Consider the following 17,459-nt stretch of genomic DNA (forward strand, 5'->3'; position numbering starts at 1 on the left):
TTATCCACATTATCTTTGCCTCTCATAACTTTAAACATTTCTATAAGGTCGCCCCTGATTCTTGTACATTCCAAGGAATAAAGACTTAGCCTGGCCAACCTATCCCTATAACTCAGGCCCTCTAGTCCTGGCAACATCCTTGTAAATCTTTTCTGCACTCTTTCCAGTTTAACCACGTTTTTCCTATAACAGGGTGACCAAAACTGTACACAGTGCTCCAAGTGTGGCCTCACCAATGACCTATCCATCTCCAACATAATGTCCCAACTCCTATGCTCAATGCCCTGACTGATGAAGACCAGTGTGATAAATGCCTTTTTTACCACCCTGTCTGCCTGTGACGCTGCTTTCAACAAACTATGCACTGTCCCTCTGTTCCGTTACATTCCCTAGTTCCCTACCATTCATAGTACAAGTCCTACGCTGGTTTGACTTTCCAAAATGCATCACTTCACATTTACCTGTATTGAAATCTATTTGCCACTCCTCAGCCCATTTCCCAAACTGATCAAGATCCCCCTGTAATCTACCATAACCTTCTTCACTATCAACAACATCTCCGAATTTTGTGTCAGCCACAAACTTTCTGATCAAGCCTTGTGCATTTGCATCCAAATCATTTATATAAATAAAAAGGGTCCCAACAGTGACCTCTGCACACACCACTAGTCACCGCCCTCCATTCTGAGAAAAGGTTACAACTTTCAACCACCATCCTCTGCTTCCTCCCTCTGAGCCAATTTTGAATCCACCTAACTAGCTCTCCCTGGATTCCATGGGACCTAACCTTCCAGACCAGCCTCCCATGCAGAACCTTGTCGAAGTCTTGCTAAAGTCCAAATTGACAACATCTACTGATGTAAGAAAGGTGATGTTGAGACACCTTCTACAGTCTAATCGCTGGAAATACTTACACTGCATTGTTACAGACTTCCAGGCTGAGGCACTGTGATATATTTCCCAGTCAGAATGATACGTGATTTAAAGGGAAACTTGAACTTTCCCTTTACAACAGGACATCCTTTGTTATTTTATCATTTGAAATTCATAACTTGATAGGGTTAAAGCTAGCACATGAAAACACCAAAACTATTAAAGTGCACCATACCTGTGTTACACAAGTAAGGCTGACGAAATAAAAAGACAGGCAAACGGTAGCTGTGAGAAATGGACGCCTTGGTCGCAGAAATCCAGGGAACTGGTCCAGAAGAGTTGTTATTACTACTTCTAATAAAATAAAAGTTAAATGAGATTTGTGTTTAATTAATAATTTATAAAAATCCACAGAGAAACACAGCAGTGGTCTGTCTAACTCCCTGCAGAACAGAAGAGGTGTGGGGAGTTTCATCCATCCGACTCCTCTGTTTGAAACATTGGAGAGACTTACAGCATTTTGCAAGCTCATGATTGAAGCATGGCATGCCCCTGATGGAGCAGATTGGTAATTTCAATACTTCTTTTCTTACACTTTGCCACAAGTAACCATTAGCAGTGAGCTTCCCTGACAGGTCAACGCTGCAATGTTCTGGCAAAAAAAGAACAGAAACCTAAGAGTCTCCTCAATTCTTGGAATAACCACCTTCCCTCCCAGACACTGGCATCAATGAGATCAGTGGACATTGTCATATCAAGATTTTCTCTCCTTGAGGGCGTTAACAGGAGAGTAAAGAAGGGAATGGGGGGGGGGGGGGAAACGGTTGCCTCCACATCCAGCAAAAGACTTTAGGAAGGGGGAGTGTTACAATGAATAACCATGCAGCAGTAGGTGGGAGACTAAGCCTGCCTTCCTTTTGGAGGAGTAGAGCCATTAATAGTCTGTCTGGGTGTTGTTTCTGCACAGAGGAGGTTGAAGGTGTGAAGCTGCTTTATTAGCCTTGGACCAGGGCTAGTACAGAATGGACACCAGAGATCCAGGTGTAATGGACCGGTACTTGCACTTGTGCAATGAAATTCCTGACATTTGAAACTCCTTAAGTTCACTGAACAAAAGTCTCAATCAAACCAGGATTTATGACCAGTTCCAGAATGAATGCAATACTTCTGGCTATTCAGAGAGGCCTTGGCTCAGCTGTTGTCAGTATTCTCTCCAGCATAGATTTCACACAAGTCACATTCCAGCCTTTCATAGTCCTCAGGATGGGAGCTCAGCTAAATATGGCTTCAGATTGAGACTAGCATGTTACTTATTGATGGTCCCAAATACTGTGTATAGTGAACTTTGTGAGATTCTTAACAATGTGTGGGGAAGGTGTTATCTAAGGGAGAAGATACAAAGTGTTTTTATGGTGGATGTCTAGATTATAACTTCCAGTAGGATGATTTTTTGCTTTAACTCTGGGGTCTGAACACACATGCAGGAAACGATTGCAATTTGCGTAAGACTTCAGTCAGAGTGTTGGCTGTGTTATCTGTGGGAACAATCTTGGAACCAAGGAAAGGGTCCAGATAAGTTCATAAAAATTATGACAACTGTCATAGGTTACAGTTGTAAGGAAACCATAAAAAAACATTTTCAAAGATTAAGAGAGAACAGATTTTCAAAACTCAAATTGGCACTTTAAGGAAGATCACTTCACATGGTAGTTGATGGAAGTGCAGACAAAGGCTTTCCCACAGAATGCCATGTGTCTCAGTGAGGTTAGTCTTCATTACCTTGAGACTTTGATTGTGTGTAAATTTCAGCATGATCCAATTTTGTGGCTCAGATAACTCAATGTCATGGAAATGGGAAAGATAAAAGGAAATAAAGTGACTCTTACCTACGGCAACACACTGACTGCTGAGTCCCAGAGTAATCAACATGAAGAAAAACAAAGTGGACCATAGAGGTGCCCATGGTAGCTGTGCAAGAGCCTCTGGATACACAATGAAAGCCAAACCAAAACCTAAACAGATGTATAAATGAAATATAGCGTAAACAGACATTTATTTAAAGGAAATTAATTAGTGTCCAGATTGTAAAAATGTAACACATTTTGCTCACTTTGCTCAGAGATTTTGTGATTTCTGTTCATCAGGATGAATGATATTAGTGCTGGAGAATGAGTTTGTTTTTATCTATGGTCCCTGTTTTGATCACAGTTAAATTCTCAGTGATGTTGCCAAGTAAGTGCCCCCTTTTTGCAGGTGGTTGTTGCCACTGGGACCAAGATGGAGACTGACCAAGCCCTTTCCACATATAACCTTAACTCTCTACAGTCAGTGGAGACAACAATCTGGGACTGATTAAGTGCCAGCTCAGTGAAATAGGACTAATGTTCATCCCTCTGCACTAGAATAAGTGAGATGACAAATTAATATGTCAAAATGGAAAAAACAAGAATTTATATAACCCTCCACTGACATTGCAATTAGACAATTTTGTTACTTTCATAACTTTATCTTTCAGATGTTTCAGATATGATTTCATTTTATTATTCTTTGAAGGAAAGAATAGGATGGTAGGTATTTGCCTGTAAACTTTGAAGTGTTACATTTGTTTTACTTACTAGTAGAACCAATGAAAACACTTTTCAGAGCCCCCAGTCTCCGTCAGTGGCAATCAATGAGTCTAATAGAACATTGAACCACTGAACAGAAATGAAAAAGTAATGATCAAGCTAAACAGTGCTCCCTCACTGAGTTACAGAATCAACCCTGCAACTGCTTGTACCTCAAGCTGCAACCTTCAGCCCTTTCTTCCTCCAGCGCTATTCAACATTCCCTGTACAAGGCAACAAATCCATCTTGTTCCTTCCAAAGGATGTTCACCTTTGCTCCTGTATTCCTACTGTTATGCTCTTCACCACCAATCCTTTTTTTCTTTCCATTTCTTCTTCCTCTCTCTTCCCATGTCCTCTCTTCACCCCCCCCCCCCATGGCCTTCAGCGTTCTCCTGACCTCATTCCCCACCCTCATTATGTTCCTCCCTTCTTCCTTAGTTATATTGGCCTCACTCCTTCTATTCACTCTTTACCTCATTTCCTGATACCTTCTACCCCCCACACCTCCACTCCCTACAGCCTTTCCCAATTCCCTTCTAACTCTTCCCTTGCTCATCCCCCAACCCCTTTCTCCACCACTGGGTCTAAACAACTGGACCCAGATTGCCCCAGAAAAACTCAGACTGCAGATCCCGCAAGATTTTATCTCGTAGTTTAGAAACATTGCAACAGAAGGTAATAAGTTTAATAGCACAGGTACCTGACTGAGCAACCTCTGAAACAGGTTTGCCTTGTATGTGAGCCATGTGTCCAAGGATGGAGAAAATGACAAATCCGGCAAACACACTTGTAGCACAGTTAATGAGGCAGATAGTGATGGTGTCTCTGTAACAGTTGTTGTGGAATTTGTTGTAGGATGACAAGGTTATTAAACTGCCCCAGCCAATTGCAAGAGAATAGAATATTTGTGTTGCAGCATCTTTCCAGACCTGGTGAATAGAAATTGCAATTAGTTAGCACAGCATTAAATTGGTGGTATAGTGGACATTGAAGAAGCTTGTCTAAGGTTACAACAGGGTATTAGTCAACTGGGAAAGTGGGCAAAGGAATAGCAGATGAAATTTAACTCAGACAAGTGTAAAGTGATGCTTTTTGGGAAGTTAAACCAGGACAGGATATACACAGTAAATGGCAGGACCCTGGGAAGTCTTTATGAACAGTGAGACCTTGGCATACAAGTACATATTTCCCTGAAGGTGGAAACACAGGTAGAGAGGGTGGTGAAGAAGATGTACGGAATGATTGCCATTATTAGCTGATGCATTGAGTACAAGAATTGGGACGTCATGTTACAGTTGTACAAACATTGGTTTGGACACACCTGGAGTATTGTGTGTAGTTGAGAGCTTCAAGTTCCTTGGAGTGAACATCACCAATAGCCTGTCCTTGTCCAACCACGAAGATGCCATGGCCAAGAAAGCTCACCAGTGACTCTACTTCCTCAGGAGGCAAAAGAAATTTGGCATGTCCCCTTTGACACTCACCAACTTCTATCGATGCACCATAGAAAGCAACCTATCTGGGTGTATCACGGCTTGGTATGGCAACTGCTCTACCTGGGACCGCAAGAAACTGCAGAGAGTCATGGAAACAGCCCAGCACATCACGGAAACCAGCCTCCCCTCCATGGACTCTTGTCTATATCTCTCGCTGCCTTGGTGAAGCAGCCACCATAATCAAAGACCCCACCCACCCGGGTCATTCTCTCTTCTCCCCTCTCCCATCAGGCAGAAGATACAGGAGTCTGAGGGCACATACCACCAGGCTCAAGGACAGCTTCTATCCTGCTGTGATAAGACTATTCAACAGTTCCCTTATACAATGAGATGGACTCTTGACCTCACAATCTACCTTGTTATGACTTTGCACCTTATTGTCTACCTGCAATGCACTTCCCTGTAGCTGTGACACTTTACTCTGTATTCTATTATTGTTTTTACCCTGTACTACCTCAAAGCACTGTGTAATGAATTGATCTGTACGATCTGTAAGCAAGACAAGTTTTTCACTGTACCTCAGTACAAGTGACAATAATAAACCAATAACAATACCAATAGTTCTGGTCGCCACACGACAGGAAAGATGTGATTAAGCTAGAGAAAGTGCGGATCAGATTTACAAGGATGTTGCCTGGATTGGAGGGCTTGAGTTATAAGAAGAGATTGGATGGGCTGTGTTTATTTTCCATCAAGTAAAGGAGGTTGAGAAGTAACATGAAAGGAGTATGTAAAATTATGAGAAGCATCGATGGGGTAGATGGCCAGAATCTGTTTCCCATGATGGAGGTGTCTAACATTAAGGAGCATAGGTTTGAAGTGAGATGGAGGAGGTCCAAAGGGGATCCATGGGTTACTATTTTTCAGACAAAGAATATCTGGAATGAGCAGCCAGAGGAGGTGGTGGAGGCAGGAACAGTAACATTTAAGAGATATCTGAAAAGGTACCTGAATGAGCAAGGCATAGAGGGATACGGAGTTAATGCAGGTGTGGGATTAGTATAGGTAGGCATGATGGCTGGTATGGACCCAGTGGGACAGAGACCTCTTTCTGTATTGTACAACTCCAGGAGCCTAGGTTGATATCATTCAAACTCATTCAACAAACATGAGAAACTTGGCCGAATAGGTCCCATAGCTCAGAGGAAGCACAAGAGACTGCAGATGCTGAAATCTGGACCAACAATCTACTAGAGGAACTCAGCGGGTTGAGCAGCATCTAAGGGTGGGGGGAGGGGTGTGGCGAAGGAGTTGTCAACATTTCAGGTTGAAGCCCTGCATCAGGACCGAGAGTGGCTAGTATAAAGTGAGAGGGGGGAGATGAGGCGGGGGGGGGGGGTGGTGAGGGGTTTGGTTGACTGGTAGATCAAGACAGGTAAGGGAGTTGGAGGGGTGAAGCTCGGAGACAGAGGCAGGTCTGCCTACACCTATATATGATCATGGCTCAGAGATCCCCAAAGTCAATGCCGATATTGCATTTCTTCAAGTCATGTTGTCCATCTGCCCAGCATTTTCCTCACATGACAGAGCTTGAAATAGAGTGAATGTTTCACGAGTCTGATGTCCAACATGAGAACAGTGTTGTCTACTGGTGTAGCTGACTGAGTATAACCACGGTTTCAGTACTTGGGATGCTGGCATGGGAGAAGATGCTGGATTTTGCAGAGACAGCACTGGTGGTATCCATCCAGTCCTTTGAGCTGCCTGCTCTGGGTAGTCCAGTTGGAAGGAATACTTTGAAGACTTTCTCAATTGTGAGCTCACTTGACTCCCATTCAACAGCAGCCTATCCAGGTCAGCCTTGCCATCACTCCTGATCAACTTAAGCTGCGAAGGCCAAGTCGCAACCCAAATAAACCTTGAATGTAGATAATATCCTTGCTAAAATCCTATAACTCCTATAACAAATCCACAGCCTCATTACCCAAATCTGAGAAGAGAAGGATATTCCAGAGGACATCAAAGATGTTGTAATCATGATTAACTTTGAGAGAGGGGACAAATCTGACTGCGGTAACTATAAATAGGATACCCTGCTACCAGAATTTCAGCCTGGATACTATCTGCGCTCAAGATTTATTTGGGTTGTGATATGACCTTCAGCTTTAGTTGGTCAGGAGTGGAGGCCAGGATCCATCTCAAATGACTCCTCCCATGGCTGAGGAGCAGTTCGCTAAATCACATCCAGAGGCATAGTGGACATGATTTTCACTGTGAAAACTCCATGAAAACGCAGGGAGCAGCACCAGCCACTATACGTGGCCTTCTCTGACTTCACTTAAGCCTATGACTTCATCAATCAGGAAAATGAGCTTCAACAACACCTTGTGCTAATCATGACCATATCCTTCTTTTCATCTTTATCAATGCAGAGCTTCCAGGAGGTGCTATCTATCCATACCCTATCTCCCGCACCCTACTATGCTGAAGCCGCACTCCACAGAGACAGGTGAAGAGGGGGAGCAGAAGGAAGAAGACAATGCATCATTGTAGTAGATACAATATGCTAGAATAAATGGTATGGATCAGGTGACAGTGACCTGGACTTCCACAGGCAGAGCCGTCAAAGCATTGTGCATGGCCATAGCTCTGTTTACAGAAGTAGCAGACCTGTATCACCAGTGACTTTGAAAATCTGACCATCCAGATACATTGCTGGAAGAAGAGCTGGAAATACAAGCAACGCTCCTTGAAAACTTCTGTGGGGCTTGAACACTTCCACCTGTCCTCCATCATGTCTGTACTGTAGCTCCTGTTTAAGCAACTCACTCAGCAGGGTCACACCATTGGCAGAGAGGACCAGCCGTGAGCTTACACAAAGTTACTGATCCCTTCTGCAGCTGCCTCCTGTTCCCCAGGCAACCTCCAGAGTTCAGTACGGCAGACAGCAAGAGAGCCAGGCTGAGTGAATAGCTCTTTACAACAGCACCAGTGTAGTGAGTGGAAGGCAGTGACAACATGATCTCTGAGAGTGGCCAATGATGTACAATTCAGTCAGTTTCAGCTGGCAATGCTCCAAGTGAATGATGTTAGGTGTTGTCACTCAGTGCATGATCTTCATGTCAAACACCTGTTGTGTGTCAGTGTGCACCACAAGCAGCCAGATCAAATTTCTCAGTCTGCACGATTCTCAAAGAGGGACTGCGTTTTTGCAATTTATGTACAAAAATATCAGTGCAAGGGCGCAGTGTATAAACCACACAACCTAACTTCAAGATAGGTGTGTTCAAAATCTGTTTTGCAGAGTTTAAGTGTGCTCTGACTGAGGTGATTAGACTGTCAAAGGCATTTGATAAGAACTGTATCCTCTGAGGGATGAATTCAAAACAATGGGGCAACATCTTGAAACAGGAGCATTACCTTTCAGAAGCAAAAGTTCTGGGAGCAGTTTTTCACCTAGAGTCTAGAAATATCTCTTTTACAGACTGTGGATGCTGAAACTGTTGAAGCTTTGAAACAAATGCCACTTTAAAGATATTACAGGATATGAACAGGGACAGGAAACTGAATGTTTGATTCTGGTTAGCAATCATCTGATTCGGTAGATGAGCAGATTCAGCCAGAAAATGAATGGTCTGCTCTATTTCCTTGTTACTGATTTGATTGCCTGTAATGATGTGTGCACAGACACAGCTCTTTCTGTGTTCATCCATCATTAACAAAGTAAAGCAGCAGCAGAAGGACGAGACGGAAGGGTGAAGATGAGCAGGTGGAGGAGGAGGAGGGGAAAGAGGAGAAGGAAGAGGCAGCTGACAGAGTCCTCAAAAGCCATCTCTGGACATGCTGTCAAGCAGGACCATCGTAGTGCTCAGAATTACTTGAGGTCTTCATTCCACTAATTCAAGGCACAAAGAGAGGGTCAGACCATGATTGAATTCAGCAAGACCTTGCCACAAGTTGGACTTGCAATGAGAAATGGCAAGTTCCCATCACTTTCCCCTAACACCTAAAGAGAACTATCTGCATCAAGCACAAAGAAAAGCAAGGGCAGCAAAATCTCGGTATTTTGACCCCTTCAAGGTGACACGAAGTCCCACGGCACTCTCAGTTGGACGCAGTGTGCTTGTTCAGTTCTTATGGTGAAGCTGCCTATAATAGATGTCAGAATTGCTTCACCACAATTACTGCAGCAGGTCAGGAGGGAAGCTGCTTACACCCCCACTCCCAAAAACAGAGAAACGACAAATAATCTGTCAGTGATGTCCACCACTCACATTTCCCTGCTGTCAAATTCCATTTCTGGTCATGTCTGTCCACTTCTACCTCAATCATAAAAGCCAGAACTGAGCATGTCAACATGCCATACAGTCAAGGCAGAAACCTTACAACCCTTGACAAATAACTCGTGGACACCTCCTTCATGCCATCCTTCCATGTGCTTTGGTTTACTCTATTACTTACCACTATTCCTCCTAACACTGCAGATAACCTGGTGGATGGTTGCTCCTGTGAAATGAGGGTAGTTGTGAAGGTGGTTGTGAAGGTGACTGCAGTTTGCTGGACCTGCCCAACTTTGTCCCACAAAAAACATTTCCACTTTTAGATTCAGGAATAAAGCACACCGTTTCTACATTTGCAGATAATATCAAATTGGGATTGGTGAAAACCACTAGCAAGGAGGACTGAAAGAAATTATAGGAAGATATTAATAAACTTGCAAACTGGGCAAATAATTGGCAGGTGATGCTCAACACAAATAAATGGAAGTGACACGTTATCATAGGAAGATGCAAATCTGATTGGGGAAGTGGAGAAAAGTGGATCTTGGAATACAAATCCTTGAATCACCAGTGTTTATTTGTATAGGGACAGAACGGAAAAGTAAAGAAGTTATGCACGACTTGTATTAAACCTTGCGGGTCTGGTCGCCATATTACCAAATGGATATGGAATGCAAAGGGATAATTTACAAGGATAAGGTCTGAAATGCAAAAGTGTACATATCAGGGGAAGGATTAACAGGGGTATAGAAGTACAAGTATATGGTTCCCTGAAAGTGGCATTGCAGGTAAACAGGGTGGTCAAGGCGGCAATTGGCACACTGGTCTTCATCAGTCAGGGCATTGAGTATAGAAGTCAGGATGTTATGTGCAGTTGTACAAGACATCGGTGAGGCCTCATTTGAAATATTGTATTCAGTTTTGGTCACCCCACTATAGGAAAGAGTGCAGAGGAGATTTGAAGATGCTGCCGAGAGAGGTTGATCAGCTGGGATGTATTTCATTAGAGCGTAAGAGAATGAGGGGTGATTTTATAAAGGTGTACAAAATTATGAGGGGCATAGAGCGGGTGAATGCGCACATTTTTTCCTGGGGTTGGGGAGTCAGGAACTAGAGAGCATAGGTTTAATGTGTGAGAGGAGAGATTTAATAGGAAACTAAGGGGCAACTTTTTCACCCAGAGGGTAGTCAGTTTATGGAATGAGCTGCCAGACAAAGAGGTTGAGGCAGGTACATTAACAACACTTAAGAGGTACTTGGACAGGTAAATGGATAGATAAGTTTAGAGGGATATGGGCCAAATGCGGGCAAATGGGACTTGTTTAGATAGGAAGCTTGGTCGGCATGGACCATTTGGGCCAAAAGGCCTGTTTCTGTGGAGGAACAGAGGGATCTTGGGGTCCACGTCCACAGATCCCTCAAAGTTGCTGCACAAGTTGATAGGGTTGTTAAGAAGGCGTATGGTGTATTGGCCTTCATAGTCAGGGGATTAAGTTCAAGAGCCGTGAGGTAATGTTGCAGCTCTATAAAACCCTGGTTAGGCCATACTTAGAGTATTGTGTTCAGTTCTGGTCACCTCATTATAGGAAGAATGTGGAAGCTTTAGAAAGGGTGCAAAGGAGATTTACCTGGTTTGGAGAGCATATCCTATGAGGATAGGTTGAGCGAGCTAGGGCTTTTCTCTTTGGAGTGAAGGGGGATGAGAGGTGACCTGATAGAGGTGTACAAGATGATAAGAGGCACAGATCGAGTGGACAGTCAGAGACTTTTTCCCAGGGTGGAAATGGCTAACACGAGGGGGTATAATTTTAAGGTGACTGGAGGAAGATACAGGGGGGATGTCAGAGTTAGGTTTTTTACACAGAGAGAGGTGGGTGCATGGAATCTGCTGCCAGGGGTGCTGGTAGAGGCAGATATACTAGGGACATTTAAGAGAATCTTTCTGAAAGTTAAAAATAATGGAGGCTTTGCCATACCCAACTTTAGATTTTATTACTGGGCAGTCAATATACAAAATCTTACGTTTTGGTTACATTATATTAATCATGAGGCTTGCCCAGTATGGGTTTCTTTGGAGCTAATTCTGTTAAAAAATTTTCTATTATCTCTTTGCTTGGTTCTTCACTTCCTTTATCATTAAATAAATTAACTGATAATTTGGTAGTTAAACATGCTTTGAGGATTTGGTTACAATTTAGAAAATATTATGGTTTATCAAGATTTTCTTTGTCTAGTCCCATTTTTGCTAATTGCGTTTTTAAACCTTCTATGACTGATATAGTTTTTAAAGAATGGGATAGATTGGGTATTACTTGTTTTCAGGATCTATTTGTTGGAGGAAATTTCACGTTTGAACAATTGTCAATTAAATATAATTTACCAAAAACTTTTATTGATATTTGCAAATCAGAGATTTTCTCTGATCTCAAGTACAGACAGTACATTCCTTACAAGTCCTAATAAGAACTTACTAGATGCAATTTTTAATTTGAAGCCTTTTTATGATGGTTCAATACCTAAGATTTATGGTAGGTTATCAGGAATGAATAAGTCTCCTTTAGACAAAATTAAAAATGCTTGGGAACATGATTTGCAGATTTCAATTTCTGAGGAAACTTGGAATGAAATTTTTTAATTGGTTAATACTTCATCACTATGTGCACGTCACTCCCTCCTTCAATTTAAAGTGGTCTATAGAGCTCGCCTGTCCAAAGACAAGTTATCACATTTTTATTCGGATATATCTCCTTATTGTGATAAACGCAATAATGGAGAGGCTTCTTTAATTCACATGTTTTGGTCATGTCTGAGTCTTAAAAAATACTGGATAGAGGTATTTCAAACCTTTTCCGTGCTTTTTAAGATAAATTTTAAGCCATATCCATTAACTGCATTATTTGGGATTGTTGGAGAAAAAGATATAATTTTGGAGACTTCCAACTTACATGTATTGGCCTTTATTTCTCTTAAAGCCAGGAGGGCTGTGTTGCTTAAATGGAAGGAAGTTACTCCCCCCACTCATGTTCAATGGCTACGGAATGTTATGTCATATCTAAATTTAGAGAAGATCCCTTGTTCAATTTCTGGATCTAATTTGGACTTTCAAATATTGTGGGGACCTTTTTTGAACTACTTTCAAAACCATTGATTTGGTGCTTAAAGTACAGATATTGGCTAATACTATTATGTCTTCAGGGCTTTTTTTTGTCTTCTTTTTTTACCAAACAGCTTCTGTCTTGGTAGTGGGTTTAGATTTCTTTTTATAATAAAATTATTCCAATTTATTAATATTAATTAGTTATCATTTTTCTTTATAAATATGAGGTATTGTGATTTCAAGTGTGACTCAATACAATATATTTTGTAACATTTTGATTTTTCTTTTGTTTCATGTACTTTGTATTTTCTATCTGGAATTAATAAAAAATATTGTAAAAAGAGAGACACTCTTAGATAGACATATGGCTGATAGAAAAATGGAGAGGTCTATGGGAGGGAATGGTTAGATTGATTTTAGAGTAGGTTAAAAGGTCGGCACAATATCGTGGGGTGAAGGGCCTGTACTGTGCTGTAATGTTCTATGACTCTATCATTCTATCACAGACACTGGTCTCTTTTTGCTGAATTGAAGAAGGTTCAGGGGTAAGTGAATTATTTTCATTGAAATGATGAAATGTTTTAATAGGCTGAGTACAGAGGGAATGCACTGATTCCATTTGTGGAGAGACCATCAATGTAAGATAGTCCAGCTGGGGATTCAGAATAAACTTCTTTACCTGAAGAGTAATGAGAATGTGGAAGCTGTTATCATAGGGAGTGGTGAAAGTGAATCACAGAGTTACTTTCAAGGAGGTTGCACAAGTGTGTGGGCAGGAAACAGAGGGTCACACTGATAAACTCCGATGAGAAAAGATGGAAGAAGGATCCTGTGAAGCATATATGTTAGCATGGTCTGGTAGGTGGAGTGACCTGTCATTCTGCTCTGTATGTAATATCATAATCATAGATCAATCAGACAGCATGGAAAAAGGTCCTTCAGCCCACCATACCAGTGCCATCCATCAAGTATCTATGTACTAACCCCTTTTCCCAGCACTCAGCCCAGAGCTCTCTTTGTCATGATGTTTCAAGTGCTCACCTAAAATACTTCTTAAACGTTGTGAGATTGCCTACCTCCACCACCCAGGCAGGGAGTTCCAGATTCCAACCATCCTTTAGCTGAAAAAGTCTTCCTCAGGTTCCCTCCAAAGCTCCTTTCACTTACCTAAACCTTTGCCCCTAGTTATAGCACCTTCAGCTAAGAGGAAATGTTTCTCACTATTGACCCTATCTATGCCCCTCATAATTTTGTATATCTCAATCAGGACCTCTCAGCTTTCTTCAATCCAAAGAAAATAACCTATTCAGTTTCTCCTCTGAAACACTTCATCCCAGCCTGTGAATCTCCCCTAGACAGTCTCCAGTGCAATCACATCCTTTGTACAGTTTAGTGACCAAAACAGCACACAGTACTTGAGCCATGGCCTTATTAATGTTTTATATGATTGTATCATAGTCACCCTGTTCTTATATTCTATGACCCAGTTCATGAAGGCAAGTATTTTGTGTGCCTTCTTAACTACTTTATGCTGATGCCTTTGGGGATACTTTGACATGTACACCAAGATCCCTTTGTTCTTTGGTACTTCCTTGGACCCTACTACTCATTGTGAATGTCGAATCTTTGTTAGTCTTCCCAAAATGCATCACCTCAAATTTTTCAGGATTAAATTCCATCTGTCATATCTTTGCTCATCATTTCAAGGACAATGTAATCCTGATATTATTTTTAATACTTGATTTATTGTGGGATAGTATGAAGAAACTGGTATCAAAAGGCCAACAGAGAATTGCCATTTCACCTCATTATTAGTCCATTCCCATCACATTCCATCCTATCGCCCACTCTCCATACTGCCTTATTCAATACTACAAGCTCCTATTCCATTAACTAACATATAGATGCCAAAGGCTATACAATAGGTTTATCAGCTTGTGGCAGAGACATAGACTTGTATAGCAAAGAAAGAGACCCCTTGTCCCAATCTGTCCACGCTGACCAAGATGCCTTCCTGAGCTAGTCACACTTGCCTGCATTTGGCCCATATCCCTCTGAACCTTTCCTATCTATGTACCTGTCTAAATGTCTGTTAAACATTGTACTTGTATCCAACTCTACCACTTACTCTGGCAGCTTGTTCCATATACCCATCACCCTCTGTGTGGAAAAACTTGCCCCTCAGATCCCCTTTAAATCTTTCCCATCTCACCTTACACCGAGGACCTCTAATTTTAGATTCCCCTGTCCTGGGAAAAAGACTGTGACCATCGAGCTCCTTCACTATGCATTCAGCTGGATTTTCTTCAGATCTCTGAACCAAATTTCAATAATTAAAATCATCCATGTAACAATTCAAACCCAACATTCGGTTCTTCAGCAAAATACCTCAATAATCCCAGATAGAAAGAAGCAGAAACATGCAACAGTTGGACTAAAATATTCAACCAAAAAAAAGTGTGTTTACCTCAGCATCAGACAGCTTTGAGAAATCTGATTGGCTTCCAATGTAGAATTCAATCCCTTTATGGGCTCCCTCCAGGGTCAGTCCTCTGATCAGAAGTATGGTCAGAACTATATATGGGAACATTGCAGTGAAATAAACCACCTGAGCATGGAAAGGGATTGTTAGATTGTCCTGTGGTTCTGATTAAACATCTGCAATATTTAATTCCATGGAACACCAATTAAAAAGATTGCAATTAGAGAAAACACGTATCACATATCTGAGAAGCATGTTAAATGGAATTTAAATAGCATAATTCTAAAACATTCAGAGAAGCAAATCATTTAAACACAAGAAGAGTGTTTTGAATCAATTACACACCATATATTTACTCTCTTGCTTACTTTGTCAATTCAGGGGGCGGACAGTGAGAAACATAATCCCTTTGCAACTTCAGCCCTTAAACCTGATCGACTATGACCTTTGACTAATTCCATACACACACTTTTGTTTCCTATACTTAATACCTTTGGTTCATGAAAATGTATCAATTTAAATCTAAAATTAACAATTAATTGATGTAGCATTAATGTTTGCCTGCAGAAGAGACCTCCAAATTCCAATCAACTTTTATATGGAGCATTTCCTAACTGCACTCTCGAAGGACTGACTCATTGACTGATATATATTTCAGGTTGGGAAGTCCAGGAATATCTTCCGTGATGATGAGAGAATGTTGATATATTCGAGGTCAGGATCATGTGCAACGTGGAGGGGAACCTGTTCCTGGTAAGAGTCAAAGGTTACATGTGGATAAAGAAGCCTTGATGAATTGTTGTCACGCATCTTTCTAATAGTGTGCACTACAGCTGGATACATCTGTACTGAGTGTGTGAAATGCTATGAATGGGGTGCAAATCAAAGGGATGCTTTTCCCTGGGTAATGTTGGGCTTCTAGGTTACTAATGGATCTGTGCTCATTAAAGCAGATGGAGCCTGCTCCATGACTTACCAGGGTTGTCCCTTGTAGAATATGGTAAGACTTTAGAGCTTCAAAGTTGAGTTATTAGCTGCAGAAAATCCAACTGCTGATCTGCTTTCATTTTCTAAATCTTAATGGTCTGCCCTATTGATTACCTTCAGTGCATGTCCAAAAGACTTTAATGATCAATGTACACGGGTTCCTTCATCATCTTAGAATTTCAACTTTTCCTCTGCAGTACTTAAGGAACTTTTTAACATGTCCAACATGTCCTTACTTTCTGTATTTCAACCCCATTGGTCAGATACATTGTCTTTTCCAATTTATAATTGCGATTTTTTGATGTCAATTTCCTTTGCTGGTTCCTTTGTATTATCCCTTCTTTTTGCTCTTTCAGCTCTTTTGTAGTTCTCCTCTCTCATAATCATCATGATCTGTGTCAGTTTTTGTATACTTTTACTTTCACATTGCCCTTTACCTCCTGAGTCACTCAAGCTGTTTATCATGGTATACACAGGCCTTCTTCCTTAAGGATATGGAAATTAAAATCTTTTTTTTGAAAATGCATCACCAATGTATTCTGTTGAGTGGGATCAGCCTCTGTCACAATAATTGTAGTTAAGATTAAGAGCTGATTAAGATCTTAATCACTATTTTGCACATCTACCTGTCAGACTCTCCAATGAACTTGACCATATTATTCACACAACAGGCAGCAAACTGAATCTGGTGCACATGGTTTGGCTCCTTATGGTTTTAGCACATACTATTGCAAGAAACTCTCCAGAACCCACTCTATGAAATTCACTACTTCTTTTACATTGGCTGATTTGTTTATCCCTAACTAATTTGAACTTCTCTGCCTAAAACTCCACTCCGCTGCTTCTACTAAATCCTCTCTTATCTCAACATTTATGCAATCTACCACATCATGACAGCTATCAGGGCCTCATACATAATGAATGCCACAGTTTTAAATCTTTTTCCCTTTATAATTCCAATTCCTGCTTAACATTTGATCTCGTCTATACATGACTTTAGACCTAACTAACTGTCTCCTTATTTCAGGGGCAATTGGGGATGGTCAATAAATATCAGCATTGCCAGTGGCATCTATATTCTGTTAAAGAATTTAAAAAGTAATGAATTAAGAATGAATTTTTAAGTTGCCTTTTGAGTAAGGAATATTGGATATCATGTGGGTAATTCTCATTAGGGATTTATTTTAAATTAATGCAGGATAATCAATGTTGGCTGACTGGTAGAAGTCAGAGATTGAGGATAAAAGGGTCCTTCTCAGGATGGCTGCTGGTGACTGATGGAGTTCTGCAGGGGTCAGTATTGGGACCACAATGTTTCACTTTGTTCATTATTGATCTGGATGAAGGAAATGGTGACACTGTGGCCAAGTTTGCAGCGATACCAAGATAGATGAAGGAACAGGTAGTGTTGCTGAGGCAGAGAATCTACAGGAGGACTTAGACAGGTTGGGAGAGTGGGTAAAAAAGTGGCAAATGGAATATAGCATTGGGAAGTATGGAGTAGGAAGAATAAACATATAGACTATTATCTAAATGTGGAGAAAATTCAGAAATCAGAGGTGCAAAGGGATTTGGGAGTCCTAGTTCAGGATTTCCTCAAGGTTAACTTACAAGTTCAGTCAGTAGTAAATAAGGCAAATGCAATGTTAGCATTAATTTCAAGAGGACCAGAATATAATGGCAAGGATATACTGC

At 41.2% G+C, this 17,459-nt stretch overlaps 1 protein-coding gene across 2 annotated transcripts in view; it reads right to left on the reverse strand.

The window, feature by feature from the left end:
* LOC127573551 (sodium- and chloride-dependent neutral and basic amino acid transporter B(0+)-like) overlaps positions 1 to 17,459 on the reverse strand; it is a 66,913-nt gene that overhangs the window by 16,338 nt on the left and 33,116 nt on the right. Inside the window, exons 7-11 of one of the 2 annotated variants that reach the window (XM_052021884.1) lie at positions 14,763 to 14,903; positions 14,508 to 14,609; positions 4,183 to 4,411; positions 2,760 to 2,885; positions 1,109 to 1,227 (exon numbers count right to left, since the gene is read on the reverse strand). In XM_052021884.1, coding sequence (XP_051877844.1) covers positions 1,109 to 1,227; positions 2,760 to 2,885; positions 4,183 to 4,411; positions 14,508 to 14,609; positions 14,763 to 14,903 — 717 coding nt within the window. The remainder of the gene's footprint in view (positions 1 to 1,108; positions 1,228 to 2,759; positions 2,886 to 4,182; positions 4,412 to 14,507; positions 14,610 to 14,762; positions 14,904 to 17,459) is intronic. The other variant, XM_052021886.1, reaches the window with a different exon arrangement.

Source organism: Pristis pectinata, chromosome 8, assembly GCF_009764475.1.
Source record: "Pristis pectinata isolate sPriPec2 chromosome 8, sPriPec2.1.pri, whole genome shotgun sequence".
Classification (NCBI taxonomy): Eukaryota; Metazoa; Chordata; class Chondrichthyes; order Rhinopristiformes; family Pristidae; genus Pristis; species Pristis pectinata.